Source organism: Cervus elaphus, chromosome 30 (genome assembly GCF_910594005.1).
Source record: "Cervus elaphus chromosome 30, mCerEla1.1, whole genome shotgun sequence".
NCBI classification, from domain to species: domain Eukaryota; kingdom Metazoa; phylum Chordata; class Mammalia; order Artiodactyla; family Cervidae; genus Cervus; species Cervus elaphus.
In genome coordinates, this window is record NC_057844.1 from 82,911,207 (window position 1) to 82,928,625 (window position 17,419).

General features: G+C 41.4%; 1 protein-coding gene across 2 annotated transcripts in view; it reads left to right on the plus strand.

Moving 5' to 3' along the window:
- The window catches only part of MYO16 (myosin XVI), a 504,859-nt gene that overhangs the window by 121,397 nt on the left and 366,043 nt on the right, over positions 1–17,419 (plus strand). For both annotated transcript variants that reach the window (XM_043891888.1, XM_043891887.1), the window contains exon 2: positions 3,531–3,794. In XM_043891888.1, coding sequence (XP_043747823.1) covers positions 3,569–3,794 — 226 coding nt within the window. In that variant the 5' untranslated portion in view covers positions 3,531–3,568. The remainder of the gene's footprint in view (positions 1–3,530; positions 3,795–17,419) is intronic.

Below are 17,419 nucleotides of genomic sequence, written 5' to 3' on the forward strand. Positions count from 1 at the left end.
ATTCATGTAGCAAATACACACAACAAAATGGATCCACCCATAATTAGCTAAAAAGAAAGTTGCGGTGCCCAGTATATTTTCAGCAATATAAAATAAGTCAAACTTTAGACCCTTTAAAATCAAAGCATGGGGAATTATTTAACAACAAAGTGTTCAAAAAGCAATATTTTGTACATGTATGGGTTTGAAATTTGACAGCCCCGGCTTGTGCTTTTCCAAATCATAAGGGAATCATTCATTTAGGAACAACCCTCTCTGCGCCTTTTTTTGACAGTGGGGAGTGTTCAATGAATCACCTGCTGTATCCACAGATTCCTCAAAAGTTAATTGAAAATTTCACCATGAGATCCTTCTTTAAGAGTGAAAAACCAGAGGGCTGTGCGTTTATTAGATTAACCTCCCCCTTGGACTGCGTGCTGATAAGTGCAGGGCGCTCTGCCATGTCATTTGTTTTACTTCTTTAGGTTTTTCCGTGGCTCACATGATTCCCTGGGCCCCCACTGACAAACTGGCAGAATCACAGGAAGTCAGAGTGTCCTGAGCATCTAAGTTAATAAATCAAACCTGGCGGTGTCCTCTAAACAGGTTTGAAGGCAGAGGATAGCTCCTGTCCATTATTCATGAGCCCTCACAGGCAATCTGTCTGTGGCCGTGATCATGGCTTTTATCAAACAGACATACTGGAGAGCCATTTGTCATAATTTCAGAACCCCTGGTGTCCCTTTGTGTTTGGGTCATTGGAAAGGGAATGTTTTGTGTGTAGCTATTTGATGCTTCTAACACCACTCTTGCAAAGACTTATGAAGCATTTTATTAAAACAGACGGTTCCTTTGTCATTGCTAACAGACAACAAAAACACACCTCCCCATCTCTGCTTCTCTCCCTTGTGCGTATGTGTGCGTGTATAATAATATACATAAAACCTGGCTTTCAGGAATCACTTGTCGTTTATTTTGTTTCTGTCTTGAGCCCCTGTGGAACATTTCTGACTCTGTCATAATATCATCTCTTTGGTCTTGGACAAGTCACAGCCTCTTTCAACTTGTCTTTCTTTTCCTGCACAGCAGGGATGGTTATGCCTGGAGTGTATGAGAATAAAGTTTTGCAGAGTGTCACATGAAATAAAAATGAAAATAGCTTTGTCACAGTTTTCCACACTGTCAGAAGAATACCGTATTTTTTTCAAAGATGAAGTAAACCTTTATGGTATGATCTTCCCAGATGTGACTTATGATCAGCCACATATTTGTGCATGCAGTTACTTTGACTTTCCTGAGACTTACATCATAAATATCTTAAGAGAAAAACCTATGAACAGTTACCTGAACCTGTATTTGCAAGCCACATTTGAGAATTTTCAGCAGTCTAACGTTTACTTTCTGCCAATAGTAAAATTTTGATGTCGTGGTAGATATGCTAGTGTCAAATCCAAGTTTGTGTGCCTGGTGAATAGTAAGCCCAAACAAGCTCCCAGTTGCAGGGCCAAGCAAGGAGAATGGGTGGCTTGTGTTCACAAGACCTGAACTCACTGATGGGTTTTGGGAATAGTTTTTATAGACAAAATTGGCAGGGAGGTCTGCAGGGTACGTGACCTTCCTCTGATCAGTTGGTGGGGAGGTAACAGGGTAGTGTTTGGCAGTCTCAATCATCAGCCTTCTGGTTCCAGCCAGTCTGGGGTCCGCTTGCCTGTGTTCAGCCTGAAATTACCATCATCCCTCTTGAAGAGGGCCTTAATTCCCATAGAAGAACTCAGAGATCTGTGTCAGAGTGTTCTCTGCACCCCTTCAGGAGATACACACCTTGCCAGGTCCCTGCCCCATCCTTGCACTGCTGTTTCTGACTGCCTTTCCTTTGTTTCTGCATTTCCTTCACTCCTCTAATTTGTGGCTTTTTGAATATGCCCTTTTGAACTCAAGGCAGGTCTAGGAGGCTGAAACCTTTTTCCTACAAACAAGAAACTGGGGATCAGTGAAGGTTTTTTGTTTTTTTTTTTTTTTACCTGGGAGAACCATACAAGCTTTTGTCTGGTTTCAATACAAATTTGTACAATCCATTACAGGTGTTTTGGGTGGTGTTTATAGGAAATAGAAAGGGATGGTTTTCAGGTCCAGGACAGAGAACTCATTTTGCTAATCACAGCATTAATAAGACAGAGACTTTGACACATGTTTGTATAATCCATTATAGGTGTTTTGGGTCGTGTTTATAGGAAATAGAAAGGGATGATGTTCAGGTCCAGGGCAGAGAACTTACTTTTGCTAATCATTATATTAATAAGATAAAGATTTGACAGCAACAGTTCCATCCATGATTTTGAGTTGCCAAGAGAAAAATCTGTCTTCCATTGCACAATCTTTATACTTAACCATCGTTAGGTCTTTTAGAAATTATTGTCACTAATGACAAGGAAAAGGGGTCAGTAATAAATTGGTGGAAAATGGTCTCTGTGTCATATAGAGAACTGATAGAATGCATATGTTCTATTCGGCTCTCATAAAGAGTCAGACACGACTAAACAACTGAACTGACTGAACTGATTGATATGTTCTATTTGGAAAAGGAAATGGCAACCCACTCCAGTATTCTTGCCTGGAGAATCCCATGAACAGAGGAGCCTTGTGGGCTACAGTCCATGGGGTCGCAAGAGTTGTGTATGACTTAGCAACTAAATCAACACCACAATATGTTCTATTACATTAGATCAGCAGAGTCATTAGTACAGTTTTATAAGGATGTTTGCAAAGACCTGGGATGGCTTTCTGTCAAAATTTAACACGTAAGGTTTAGTTGGCATTATTCAATGACAAAGGAGCTTAATGCTGAGATAAAAAATATTTAAGCCTTTGGTAGGGATTTAAAGAAACAGGAAAGGATGGATTGTTGTGGTTATGTTGAGCAAAACTACATATCTGTATCTCATTTGAAAAGACCCTGATGCTGGGAAAGACTGAGGGCAGGAGGAGAAGGGGACACAGAGGATGAGATGGTTGGATGGCATCACCAACTCAATGGACGTAAGTTTGGGTAAACTCCAGGAGCTGGTGATGGACAGGGAGGCCTGGTGTGCCGCAGTCCATGGGGTCGCAAAGAGTCAGACGTGACTGAGCGACTGAACTGAATTGAACTGATATCTCATTGTGTCATCTGTTTTACTACTATGCAGTCTCTTTTATTTTTTTTAGTTTTGATTTTTTGTTCGTCATGAATTTTTTGCATCAGTTTTAATTTTTGTTTATTTTTGGCCATGCCCCACAGCATGTGGAATCTTAGTTCCAGGGATCAACCCGTGCCCCATGCAGTGGAAGCACAGAGTCCTAATCACTGGACCACCAGGGAAGGCCCTCTTGCAGTCTTGAGTAAGACATCCACTCGCTTTGCTTTTCCAGGAATCTCTAAAAGGCTTTGTATTAGTTGTTGAAGACAAAGAGGACCGAATGGGTCTCCAACTTGAATGATGGGTGATGCTTGCAGTGCTGCTGTCTTGGCTGTAGCGATAGGTCTGCTGACTTTTGCACTGTGTTTATTTCAGGTTGCTTTCAGCTATGTAACGTTTTCCGATCCCATGAAATGGAAATTGACCAGTGCTTGCTGGAGTCCCTTCCCCTGGGCCAACGGCAGCGGCTGGTGAAACGCATGCGCTGCGAGCAAGTCAAAGCGTACTATGAGCGAGAGAAAGCTTTTCAGAAGCAGGAGGGGCTCCTGAAGAAGCTGAAGCATGGGAAAAACCAGAAGGTTCACTTTAATCTTGCTGACATGATACAGGATGCCATTATCCACCATGATGACAAAGAAGGTAATGACAAGGCGATCGTTTCTGGTGTGGTGTTTCGTATTTGTTGTTTGTTGTTTTTGGTGGAGAAGCGCGAGATAGAATTGCTTTTAAATATGAGAGGTTTTCTTTTAACTATATGAAATATTCAAGGAAAAAAATAGCTTTCTTCAGTGAACATAGGTAAAGGTCCCAAGTCTCTTGGTAAAGATGAAAAAAGGCAAAATTTTTATAAAATTGTTATATATATATATTTTTTAATTACCTACCTGGAAATCAAAGTGATTTCCTTGCAAAATGTTCAAATTGTTAATGAAAATTTTTCCCAATGAAATTGTTCCTGTTGCTAATGAGATTGTGTTACAAAATTTATTATTATCTTATAGCTGGATAGATATAGTAGTAAAGTCACTTACCTCCAAAACTCACAGGATAGAATCAATTGTCTTATCCTTTAAAGTTGGTTGACTTTTAGTATCACATTTTATTAAGAATATACACTTAAAATTTTGGTTGCCCTTACAATACTATAAAGTTTCTCAATTTTTGTGTATTCTTTTATGTGATGTCTTTGTTTGATTTACAGTCTACTTTCCAAAGTTCCAATGTGAGAGAAACGCTCCAACTTTAGGTTTAAATGTAGAAGGCTTCAAAGAATCAAATATAAATTAATTTATCTTGATTGGCTCTAAAATTACTGGTTGAATTAATCTAAGGCAGGCATACAAAGAGTACAGACCCATGACCCATTAATTACATTTCAATATGAAAATCTCTGGAAAACAAGTTTTTTTTTTTTCTTTTCTTTTTCTTTTTTGTGGGTAGAAGGAGGTAGCGGGCAGGGAGAGTGTAACTCGTTTAGTGGGAGAACTGTCCCTTGAATTACTTACAGTTTTAACCTGTCCAGTCTGGAGAAATTAGTAACATTCGTGGCTCCAAAGCTTTCAAAGAGGAACTGTGGATCTTAGAAGACTGACTGTTCATCCTATACAATAATAGCAGTAATAGGAAGACTAAAGCAGTTCTTTTTATGGTTTTGTGTGGGCTTGATATCAAACTAGTAAGACTCAGAGCAGTTATGAGATTTTTTTTTTTTTGGTGAGTGACAAAGAATCTCCTAGCTGGGAAGGACCTAAGAAATTGTCTGGTCGAATCTCTTATTTTACACATGAAGGAACTGAGAGTCAGTCACGGTATCAAATCTTATAGAAGGCTGTCCCAGACCGCTTTCACCTCCCATTTTACTATTCTCTTCTCGTGGAAAGCTCTTCTTTGAATGGCCATCTCCTCTGTGAAGCTATATGTACATCAAGGAACAAGGGACTGTCTGTCAGTTTCAGCATACCCACCTGCCCCTCCCAGTACCCTCCATGGGTGTGAAGGGAAAGAGTGAGTGATTTTTCCAAGTTTACCCAGCAGGTGCTGGCAGAGAATTCCTAAATTGGAATGCAGGTGGATTTAAGCCCTATGTTGATTTAAAAGTAAAGAAACAGCAAGGAAGTATTTGCAAAGTTATAAAGCCTTCTGTGTAAAATTATTTAATTGCTAAGGCATATCTCTTGTGACCGCATGAACTGTAGACTTCCAGGCTCCTCTGTCCATGGGACTTTGTCAGCAAGAATACTGGAATGGGTTGCCATTTCCTTTTCCAGGATATCTTCCTGATCCAGGGATCAAACTTGCATGTCTTCCTTGGTAGTTGAGTTCTATACTACTGAGCTACCAGGGAAGCGCTCTGTGTAAAATAACTACAGGAAAAAAATAATACCCAAGTTACTGTTAACAAGAGATTAAGCAGAGTAAAATAATAAACCCAGAGAAAAAGAGGAAATGCTAATATGTTAGGTACTATAATTTGTGAAAACATTGGAACCATAAACTCTGATTTAATATTTTTAAAGAGTTGCTGTAAATGTGGAACTATGCTGTCACTTGGGTAGTCAAAAAGCAGTGAGAGAGATGAATCCTATCTTCAGAAAAACTCCAATCTAAGTAGAAAAAGAGAAAAAAAAATCAGTAAAATAGAAAGCAGTGACTGAAAATGAAGTCTGATGGAGGTGGCGGAGTGGGCAAAGTTTTTTGGTGGCTGTGATTTTTTGAGTGACTCTGAATTTGAAGTGAAGTTGCTCAGTCGTGTCCTACTCTTTGCGACCCCATGGACTGTAGCCTACCAGGCTTCTCCGTCCGTGGGATCTTCCAGGCAAGAGTACTGGAGTGGGTTGCCATTTGCTTCTCCAGGAGATCTTCCTGACCCAGGGATTGAACCCGGGTCTCCTGCATTGTAGGCAGATGCTTTACCGTCTGAGCCACCAGGGAAGCTCTTAGATACTTGCAGGAAGGAAAAGAATAAATCACTGCCCTTGAGCAGCAATGCCGGTGAACAGTTGCAGAGAACTGAGAGTCCCATGCACACAGGTCTGTCTGAAAGGAGCGGTCAGTCAAGTCCGACTCTGTGACCCCATGGCCTGTAGCCCACCAGGCTCCTCTGTCCACGGGGATTCTCCAGGCCAGAGTACTGGAGTGAGTGGCCACGCCCTCCTCCAGGAGATCCTCCAGGAGATCCTCCCGACCCAGGGATTGAACCTGCGTCTTCTGCGGCTCCTGCATTGGCAGGCGAGTTCTTTACCACTAGCACCACCTGGGAAGCCCCGCATAGTATGCAGATAGTGATAAATGCTGAGGAGTCCACAGTTGCCTCCTGAAGGTATATGAGGGAAGGGGCATGTCAGGTGAGTACAGAGACGGGGAGCATCCCAGCTTGATAAAGCAGCCGGGTGGTGGGAGCAGATGAATAAGTGGGGAGACAGAAGGAGAGGAGCCGGACCCCTTGGGGACTCGGAGGGTTGTGGGATGGCCTCTGGCTGTCGTGTCCCGCACCTGCTGAAGCCGTTGGAGAATCTGAGCAGAAGAGAGACCTGCTGTCCCTTATGAGTTATCAGAACTGGCTTGGCTGCTGCATTCTGAACTCATGGAAGGATTTCCAGGGCAAAAGCGGGGAAATTGGTTGGGAGGTTCTATTGATAAACCCAGTGAGGGATGATGGGGACTTGGACCAAAATGGAACAAGGATGTGGTGAGAAATAGTCAATTTGGGGATACATTTTTAGAATAGAGCTGACAGGAAATGCTGATGAACCGGTGACAGGGAATATAATAATTTTCCATCGCTGCCATAACAAGCTGCTTCAAATTTAGCAGCTGAAAATAATCTCAGTAATTATCATATGGTTCCATAGGACAGACGTCTGGTGTGGGTCCCAGTGGGCTGACATCAAGGTTATCATCAGGGCTACTCCCTTCTTGGAGTTTCTATTGGATAGTCTGTTTGCAGAACTTTTTCAGTTTCTGGAAGCCATCTGCATCCCTGAAACCTTAACCTCCTCTTCCATTGTCAGAATCAGCAGCGGCAGGTTGCGCCTGCCTCTCAAGCTTCGAATTCCTCTTGTTTCTTTTCTGTCCCTGCTCACATCTCTCTGACCAGATGTTTTGCCCTCCTCTTCTTCTTTTAGGGGCCCTGTGATTGCATTGGGCTCGTCTGTATAATAGAATTCAGGGAAATGGCCCTATTTTTAAGGTCAGCTCACTAGCACTCTTAATTCTCTGTCCCCAGATCATGTAACATATTCACATGCATAACGTCAGAGGGTGCAATTCATGGAAGCAAAATCCTACCTGCCATGGGGACTGAGAAACTCAAGGCTGACCTCAGCATCCTTTGTTCTGCCCTGAACAATCAGAAAAATGAAATGCTGTTAAGTGAGTTAGGGGTGCCTCTAGGAGGTCAGAATAAGAGGGGGTGTTGCACTGGCTGGAGATGTAAACTTGATATAGATGAACATATAGGTGGCATTGAAAGCCCAATGATATTACAATATCACTTAGGGAATGAGTGTAGATAAAATTATAGGGGTACAAGGACTGGGTCCCAAGGAATTCCAGGATTAAGAGTTGAGTGAAATGACGTAAAGCCCCCAGAAGAAGGGAGAAAAATGAGGTAAGGGTGCTTTTCTTGGAGTTAAATAATGAGAAATTTTCAAGGAGGGATGAGTAATCAACTATTCCCAATTCTTCTGCTCAGTCCAGTGGGATAGAGGCTGGATCTTGACTGTCAAGCTTAGAAATATGGAGATGATTGGTTTGGTGAATTGTAAGAAGCAGAAATCTTAAAGGTATGAGTTCTAACAGAGTGGGAAAACAGAAATGGGCCCAGAGAATATAGAGAGCTCTCTAGAGGAGGTTTTTTTTTTTTTTATCAATTGAAGTATAGTTGATTTATAATGTTATGTTAGTTTCAGGTATACTTCAAAGGGTACATATAGGAGTCATATAAGTATATAATTTTATATATATATATGTATAACATATAATATATTCTTTTGCATTCTGGTTTATTATAAGATATTGAATACAGTTCCCTATGCTATAAGTTCAGTTCAGTCACTCAGTCATGTCCGACTCTTTGTGACCCCATGGACTGCAGCACACCAGGCCTCCATGTCCATCACCAACTCCTGGAGTTTACTCAAACTCATGTCCATTGAATCAGTGATGCCATCCAACCATCTCATCCTCTGTCGTCCCCTTCTCCTCCCACCTTCAATCTTTCCCAGCATCAGGGTCTTTTCCAATGAATCAACTCTTTGCATGAGGTGGCCAAAGTATTGGAGTTTCAGCTTCAACATCAGTCCTTCCAATGAACACCCAGGACTGATTTCCTTTAGGATGGACTGGTTGGATCTCCTTGCAGTCCAAGGGACTCTCAAGAGTCTTCTCCAACCCCACAGTTCAAAAGCATCAACTCTTTGGCACTCAGCTTTCTTTATGGTCCAACTCTCACATCCATATATGACCACTGGAAAAAACTATAGCTTTGACTAGAGAGACCTTTATTTATTTATTATAAAAATTATTTGTTTATTTTTGACAGTGCTGAATCTTCATTGCTTCTCGGGCTTTTCTCTAGTTGTGGCAAGCTGGAGCTACCCTCTAGTTTTGGTCTGTGGGCTCCTCACTGCCGTGGCTTCTCTTGTTGCAGGGTGCGGACCCTAGAGCACAGGCTCGGTAGTTGTCGCAGGATGGGCTTTTTGCACCATGGCATGTGGGAGACCCCGGTTCAATTCCTGGGTCGGGAAGATCCGCTGGAGAAGGGAAAGGCTACCCACTCCAGTATTCTGGCCTGGAGAATTGCATGGATTGTGCAGTCCATGGGGTCGCAGAGTCAGGCATGACTGAGCGACTTTCACTTCACTATGTGGGATCTTCCCAGACCTGGGATCTAACTCACATCTCTTACATTGGCAGGTGGATTCTCTACCTCTGAGCCACCAGGGAAGCCCCTACCGTGTTTATTCTTTAGGGGTGAAGCAACACAATCAGTTTCTGAAGATTCTTGGAGACAAATGTCCTCAAATACAACTTATATAAATTTCCTTGTCCCAGGAAAGAGTTTCTGTAACTAATGCAAACAGAGATAATGTTCATTAACTAAGGTCAATATTGCCATCAAATGATGAAGAAATAGTTGAATGGCTCAAATTCAGCCAGAGTTTTAATTTGTAGTCAATGATAAACATTTTAGGTATATTACTGCAATGTAAATAAAAATTTCTGTGCACAGAGGTTGTCTTAGCTCTGATTGCCATAACAAAATACTCTAGACCTGATGGCTTCAACAATAGACATTACTTTCTCATAGTTCTGGAGGCTGGAACGTATAAGATTGAGATGCTGGCTGATTCAGTTCTTGTTAAGGGCTCTCTTCCTGGCTGATAGATGGCTGCTTTCTTACTGTGTCCTCCCATGATAGAGAGAGAGAAAGAGACTCCTGTCTTTTTTCTTATAAGGGTACGAATCCCATCACAAGGGCTCTATCCTCCTGGCCTCATCCAAACCTAATTACCTCCCAAAGGCTCACAAATCCTGATTTCACATTGAGGGTATTCAGTATATGAACTTTTGTTGTCCTGAAGTCATGTTTTACTCTTTGCAACCCCATGGACTGCAGCACACCAGGGTCCCCTGTCCTTTACTGTCTTCCAGAGTTTGCCCAAACTCATGTCCATTGAGTTGGTGATGCCATCCAACCATCTCATCTTCTGCTGCCCTCTTCTCCTTTTGCCGTCAGTGTTCCCAGCATCAGGGTCTTTTCCAGTGAGTTGACTCTTTGCATCAGGTGGCCAGAGTATTGGAGGTTCAGCTTCAGCATCAGTCCTCCCAGTGGATATTCAGGGTTGATTTCCTTTAGGATGGACTGGTTGGATATCCTTGCAGTCCAAGGGACTCTCAAGAGTCTTCTCCAGCACCACAGTCCAAAAGCATCAATTCTTCAGCGCTTAACCTTCCTCATGATCCAACTCTCACATCTGTACATGAGTACTGGAAAAACCATAGCTTTGACTATATGGACCTTCCTTGGCAAAGTGATGTCTCTTCCCTTTTAATACACTGTCTAGGTTTGTCACAGTTTTCATATAGTCATAGTAGTCATACTTTTATTTATTTTTAAGTTACCCACATAGTTTGATGTATACATTTAGAGTATTGAGACACCAAAAAATGTTGCCATAAGAAAAAACTTCCCATTTGAATTATTTGAAAAACTTTGCAGAGTTTGTATTTGCTTAAATTACTTTATCACTTAGTCTCAAGTTCTTTCATTGGCCTACTGACTGGGTGTGTGCTAAGTTGCTTCAGCTGTGTCCAACTCTTTGCGACCCTATGGACTGTAGCCCACCAGTTTCCTCTGTCCATGGGGTTCTCCAGGCAAGAATACTGGAGTGGGCTGTCATGCCCTCCTCCAGGGGATCTTCCAACCCAGGGGTCAAACCTGGGTCTTTTATGTCTCCTGCGCTGGGACACGGGTTCTTTAGCACTAGCACCACCTGGGAAGCTCCGAGGCTTGCTGAGTAAAAGGGATCAAATATATTTTGTCAAAGGACAACACGTTATACGTGCTAAGGTTTATGGCATCTCATTAACAAGCAATTCACGGGTTTCTGTTTAACGTTCTGAATGTTGCCTTTTTGTAAGTATAAATTTAGTGTCTTCGACACTTTATTGTTCTCTTCAGGGAGATAGTGATTTTTTAGTATGTAATCTGTCATTTTAATGTATTCCATCAATCTAAAATGTGCTCAATAATTCTTTTCCATCTAGAAAGCAAATTTTTTTCTAAATTGTTTTAGGGGTTTTAATTTAACTCTTTGAATTATATCATGTTAGAGAGCGAAAGAGAGAGAGAGAGAGAAATTTTCTCTATATGCAGCAAATATTTAAATGGGAATGCAATCCCTCTGTTAGAATTGCTACCCCTAGATACCAGTTTTTACTAACTAGTCCACAATATGTTTTGACTAAAAGTAATGTAAACAGCAGTGGATTGACTTCATTATGCGTTTGCTGTTTGGCATTCTATAGATGTTTTCAACAGTGTTTGTGCTTTATTTGATTTTAGTCACTTAGTCTTTCAACAACCATATTCAGCAGGTACAAGAATGTTCTCCCCTTTGTGTGTGTGAGGATATTGAACCTTAGAAGAATTCATTGTTTTTTGTTCACAACACAACACTGTCTCAAGTTAATTTCTTATTTTAAAAAATCACTTTGTTGAGATAAGAGTGCCATACAATTGTCGTACGTATTTAATGTAGCATCTTGATGAGTTTGGAGATAAATGGATATCTGGGAAACCATCACCGGAATCTGGGCCATAAACATCTATCACCTCAAAAGTTTCCTCCCCCACTCCCTTAATACTGTTAATTAGATTTTCTTCTTTTGTGGTGAGAGCACTATACATATCGCCCCTCAAGCTCACCTCTGATGGTAAAATGAGCTGAACCATCCACTGCATTGATTTCCTCCTACTGCTATTTGGAATTCTTCTCCTGGGCAGGTGAACTTTCAGTCCACTGTTCAGGGAACGGCCAAAGAAGTGGACAGATGTACTCTAGTGTGTTCCCTCTTTTATGCTTCAGGGAGTTCCCTCCTCTTTCCGTGATCAGCTCCCCTCCCTTCTTTTTTCCCTTTTTACAATTTAAAATGATTTATTCATTAGTTTGAATATAAAATACCCACTGAGAGCCTGCTTTATTCCAGATACCCAGAGCGCTTGATAGCACAGTATAGGCCTGTAATGTCAAGCTTCATTTCTGTCTCCACATGACTGAAAGTTCTAAGTCGTCGCTTAGGAAAAGGGAAGCTGTCAAATTATAGGAAAGCGAGACTCATGTTTCCTTCTCCTGTCTCCCCAGCCCCTGGTCCTTGGTTTCCTGGAAGGCTGTGGCCTAAAGTCGTGAGCCAAAGCTTTGAGCTTAACTCTTCTTGTCCCACCCATCTTCCCCGGAAGGTCCCCCTTTCCCCACTGCATCTACCTTCACCTGCTCTGATAATTCCCCAGTCATATTTATTTAGATCTTTCTTCTCAGCTCCAGATGCCACCATTCTGATGGCCTTACACTTCTAACTTCTTATGCTCAAAATTGAGTACTTGTCCCAGTATTTTTCTCAATCCCAGACTCCTGTTTTCTGTTTCAGTTAATATCACCCCTCTTCCCCACCTTCTGGTCCAGATATCTGGAGGTCACATGGATTCAGGCGCACATTTGTAAAGTGCTAATGGTTGTACCTCCCCTGAATATTTATGGGTAGTGTCAGATGTCTGCGTATTATCCAGCGCCTTCTAAGAATATGCCTAGAATGCAGTGAATGCTCACTACCTATTGGATCATCTCCTAAAAGTTTCCACTTAGAATTTCATAAGTAGGTTATTGGCGATCCAGTGTGAAGCCTTGGGTCAAAGAATGCATTTCATGTATTCTTTATGTGTTTTATAGATGAAAAAATAAAATGAGACTGCAGTTAATGTAAAGCTCATGAGTACTTAGCCTAGCCTTTTCCTTACATTTACTGGATTGGCCCAGAAGTTAAAATTCTGAAGTAGTTGGCTACATCATAAATTTATTTAAATTTTAAAAATTTGTATAAAATTTGTATTTACTTTTTAGTATGTAAAGTATAAATGAAGGGAGGAGCCAATTATGATTTTTCACTGTTACCATCTAACGATACAATCTTTTAAAAAATATTTTTATTTATTTTTAAAATTTTTACTGGGGTATAATTGCCTTACAGTGTTGCGTTAGCTTCTGCTGTAAAATGGAGTGATTCTGCTACATGTTTACAGATATCCCCTCCCTCCTGAACCTCCCTCCCGCCCTCACCGTCCCACCCGTCTAGGTCATCATGATGAACATGATCCTGGTGCTCTGCTGGTGTTCCCAGTGGAGACTGTGGATTTTTATCAAATGCAGCCTTGCTCTCTCTCCCGCCTCCCTGTCACCAGCTGCACAAATAGGCAGTTGGAAAATGATGGTCCACTGGCAAATTTAAGCTAATACGTACAGAAATGATACCAAGACTCTGTCTACCAACATGAGAACAGTGATCGAATCTAATAAGCAGGTACTCAGTCCTTGTTCCCTACTTGCATTTGTTCGCAACATAATTGTGATGCGTGTTAAGTATTCCACAAGGACAAATATGCCTAGAACTTAAAATTAGGAGGATTTAGTTGACATGGGCTTATCCTGGTGGCTCAGATGGTAAAGAATCTGCCTGGAATGCGGGAGACCTGGGTTTGATCTCTGGGTCATTGAAGATCCCCTGGAGTAGAAAATGGCAACTCACTCCAGTATTCTTGCCTGAAGAGTTCCATGAACAAAGGAGCCTGGCAGTCTGTTGTCCATGGGGTTGTAAAGAGCTGGACATGACCGAGTGACTGAGCATACACACACATTTCAAAACAGGCTATAAAATCATAAATAGCCTCAAATTAAGTGCATTTAAATTCTGTGGGATTCCGTATGAATTGAATGAGTGGCTTAGTAGTTCACCAGTACCAAATGCATATTTCTGAGAAGTATTAATTATTTTAAATGCCTGCCGTGTAATCACAGCTTTACTGGGTACTGAGAGTAATTGGAAAAAAAAAAAAACTAGAGAAAAAATTGTGCTTCATAAGCAGTTATAATCTAGGTGGAAAGATACATTGTTCTTTAAAAAGAAATTAGAAGTCTATCTACTTAAAAGCAATTTCAGTGGGCATTTGTTGGGCTGAGGTGAGGAATAGATGAATCAGAAACTCTACTCTTTGGGAAATTTTCAGAGTTCAGTAGGAAGAGAGAAAGGGACTTTTTGGCTGGGAAAAACAGCTTGAAGGCAGAGAAAAACAGGTTTTTTATAGGAGAGTGTCATGGCATAAGTTAGCACCAAGAGTTTTAACTCTGCATTTGTAGTGATGGGTTTGATCCCAACCCCAAAACTTAGGAGCTGTGTGTCCCAGGTCAGGGACAGGCCACCTTCCTGTTCTCACCTTCCTCTTCTGCAACTAAGGTTAAGAGGCAGAGATGACCATCTCTCCTAAGTCCTTGTAAGGATTAGTTAAATAATGCATACAAAGAACTTTTATCTGTCATGTATTACTACAGGCATAATACATATCAGCTGTTATTATGACTTGAAAGGGGATTGAGTGATGCTGTTGAAATAGGTGAAACACTCCAACCTCAGGACCTTTGAGCATCTCAGAATTAAACAGAGAAAGGCATTTCTTTTGTAGGCAGGAGTCCCGGGGGCTAGCAGAACTTTTGTGAGGGTAAAGGCTTTAGGTACTTGTGAACCTTCACATTCCCAGCGTGCATGTTGTCCGCCCTCTCCTCTCCATGGGCAATGACTTGGACCTTTTTCTGGTTATCTGAAGGAATGGCAATAAGGCAGCAAGAGCATCAACACAGCAGCATGAGCATAAAGGTAGAAACGAACCATTTAGGTATGCACGCGTGTGTGCTCGATCGCTTCAGTCATGTCTGACTCTGGACTGTGGCCTGCCAGGCTCTTCTGTTCATGGGATTCTCTAGGCAAGCATACTGGAGTGGGTTGCCATTCCTGCCTCCAGTTAGGGATCATACCTTTCTTTTTTTTAATATCATTTCTTACATGAATATTAGAGAAAGTGTGAAAGGGAACTGTTGGATTAAAAACACATTAAAAAATTAACCCAATAGTTTTCATATTTTAGGGGAGAGAAAGGTAGTGAATTCTGGTATGTGCAAGAAAATATTGTCTTATAGTTTTACAGGATCACTCATCTGTGTCACTGTCTTTCTTGTTCCATATGAGGTTACTTCTTAGACTTGATATCTTTTGACTAATGTGAAGAATGTCTCATGAGAATTAGTGGCAGAGTCTAAAATCTGCAATTTCTCAGTCTGCATACTCTCAAGTTTTAATTAAATTGAGACTGAAAAAGAAAACAGATATTTTAGTTAGCTGAATTAATATGGTGGCTGAGGTCTTCAATCCATCACATTTTAGATAGCATTGCTGCCACTGGTATAAACCAAGGGTTCTTTGAGTTGTTGTGCTTAGAATAGTCTATGGAAAAAGAAAAATAGAAAAACCTGGTAATTTTTATAGAAAAAAGGCTCAACCTGTCAGAGGCCCAGACTGCTGCTGAGGGTACAAGAGCAGCAGCAAGACCGTCTGTAGATCATGTTTGCCTTCAGCGGTATGGCTGTTGTACACTCCAAAGTAAGATGTTTTACATGGAAAATGTATATTTGCCATTTATAAGAGCAGAGAAGTCATTTAGTGCATGTAAGAATGGACAGAATATATTATCAGGGGTTTTATTGAGAATTTTCAGTATGCAGACAGTTTCTAAGAAATAGAGACTTAAGATTGCTGATTTATAAAGCAGCACATAGGCAAACTCACTCGGGAGACCCACTCCCTCTGGCCTTCTCAAGGTCATCATTCTCCCAGGTTCTCCTTCATTATTCACAGTGCAAGATCGTTTGCATGGAAAAAAATACATTGTCATATTTTCCAAAGTGATAAGAAAAGAAAACTAAACCACATCCCTGTCATTTCATGGGTTTCTTTCTCACCAAAATTCCTCAGAATTTGTCCATGTTTTCCTTCTTTTTCGTTGCACTTATCACTATGCCACAAATGCCTTGCTTGTTTGCTGTGTCTGTCTTCTCCCAGTGGGATGGAGAACTACACGAGCAAATATTTTATATGGATATTCATGTTTTCCCATAAGAGAGTTCTAAAATCATGCAGGTGTTTTTTGTTTCCCTTTCTGTACATTTGGAGTGCAGTAGGCATCTCAGAGACTTTCTTCCTATAACTCATTACTCTTCACAGCCCTTCATAATTTCCTTACTCTGATAATACGTTTCATTTTTCTATCTTGTGGGCCATCGACAATGCTACCCCAAAAGTGGTCCCGAGAGGGCAGCATCGCCCACGCCTGGGAGCCTGTTAGACATGCAGGTCGACTGGCCTGCTGAATCAGAACCTGGAGTGGGGCGGGAAGCTGTGTTCTAAGAGACCCTCTGGGGATTCTGCTGTGCTGAAATTTTCATTTGATTCTAGAGGTTCCCAGCTGGGCATGTTTGTCACACTTACTCTTGGGATTCACTGAAAGTCTCTGTCCAAGGGACAAAGAAGGTACACGTTTCACCGTCCGTGGGGCCAAGACAAACAGGTAATAGTCCTGTCTCAGGTCCCAGCGTCCCTGTGAAGAGCGTGATGAATCTGATCTGATAGAGATGCTGCCGGGCCTGAGTGTAAGGCTGGCTTCCTGCTCCTCTTAATTTCTTTGTGTCTTACTCGTATTTTCATCTCAAAATGTCTGTATTCTATTCATCTTTCAAGACTTGAATTAAATAATCTCTGATTTCTGAAACAGTGATATTTCTCCTTGGCAATCCCAAAAGGCAGTCTCCTTTGCATCTTATGCATGGATCTAGATTCACTTACTTACATCTGCCTTCTAATGTCGTTCTTGATATAAATGCCTATCTTCCCCATTCTGAGCGACTCACAACAAAGCTATGTCTTCAGTGACTTTCTGTCCCAAGCAGTTGCTGGCTCAGGGTAGGAACCCTTCTGTTTTCCTTCCTCACTGCAGCAGCTCCTGAGCACTAGAATAGAGTGCTACTGACTGACTTAGCAATGGCTGGAAATGCAGAGAAAAATAAAAGTGGAAAAACCCACACGTTACAGTCCATGACCAAACTCTCATGGGAGGCATCTACAAGCAAAAATCTGTGTCTGATAAACGAGCTGCTTCACATGGAGTTGGCGTATGATATGTGAAGCTGTAGGTCCACCTCATTCCAGCTGTGTAATTCTAGAAGCCATTTTGAAGACCCTGGGGTGACATAGATTTGAAAATTGCCTCTGTTTCCTTCTCAATTGGAACTGATTCTGTAGGAAAACAAGATTACCTTCTGGCTCTAATAAAATGAGGATCACAAACGCAATTTTATGTCCAAGTTGAATTTTAGGAAGATAAAGCTTGATGTTAAGCCTGAGAATTCAGGCCCTTGGCATTCATCCTCTGAATTTCCTTTCCAACTAGGCCAACTGGTAGGAGCAACATGCTTTCTGCTTTTCAAAACTCTTGAGGATTTGAAATGGACTGCCTTCTTCAACATTGCAGAAAGGGTGCATGAACTGCATGACAATACGGTGCCACTTGAGGAGGAATTTTACCATTTTTTTTTTTACCAACTTGTGGAATTGTCTTCAGGAGGAAACGTGTTGTGTACCTGTCTGTGTGGCCTGCCATGACAAAA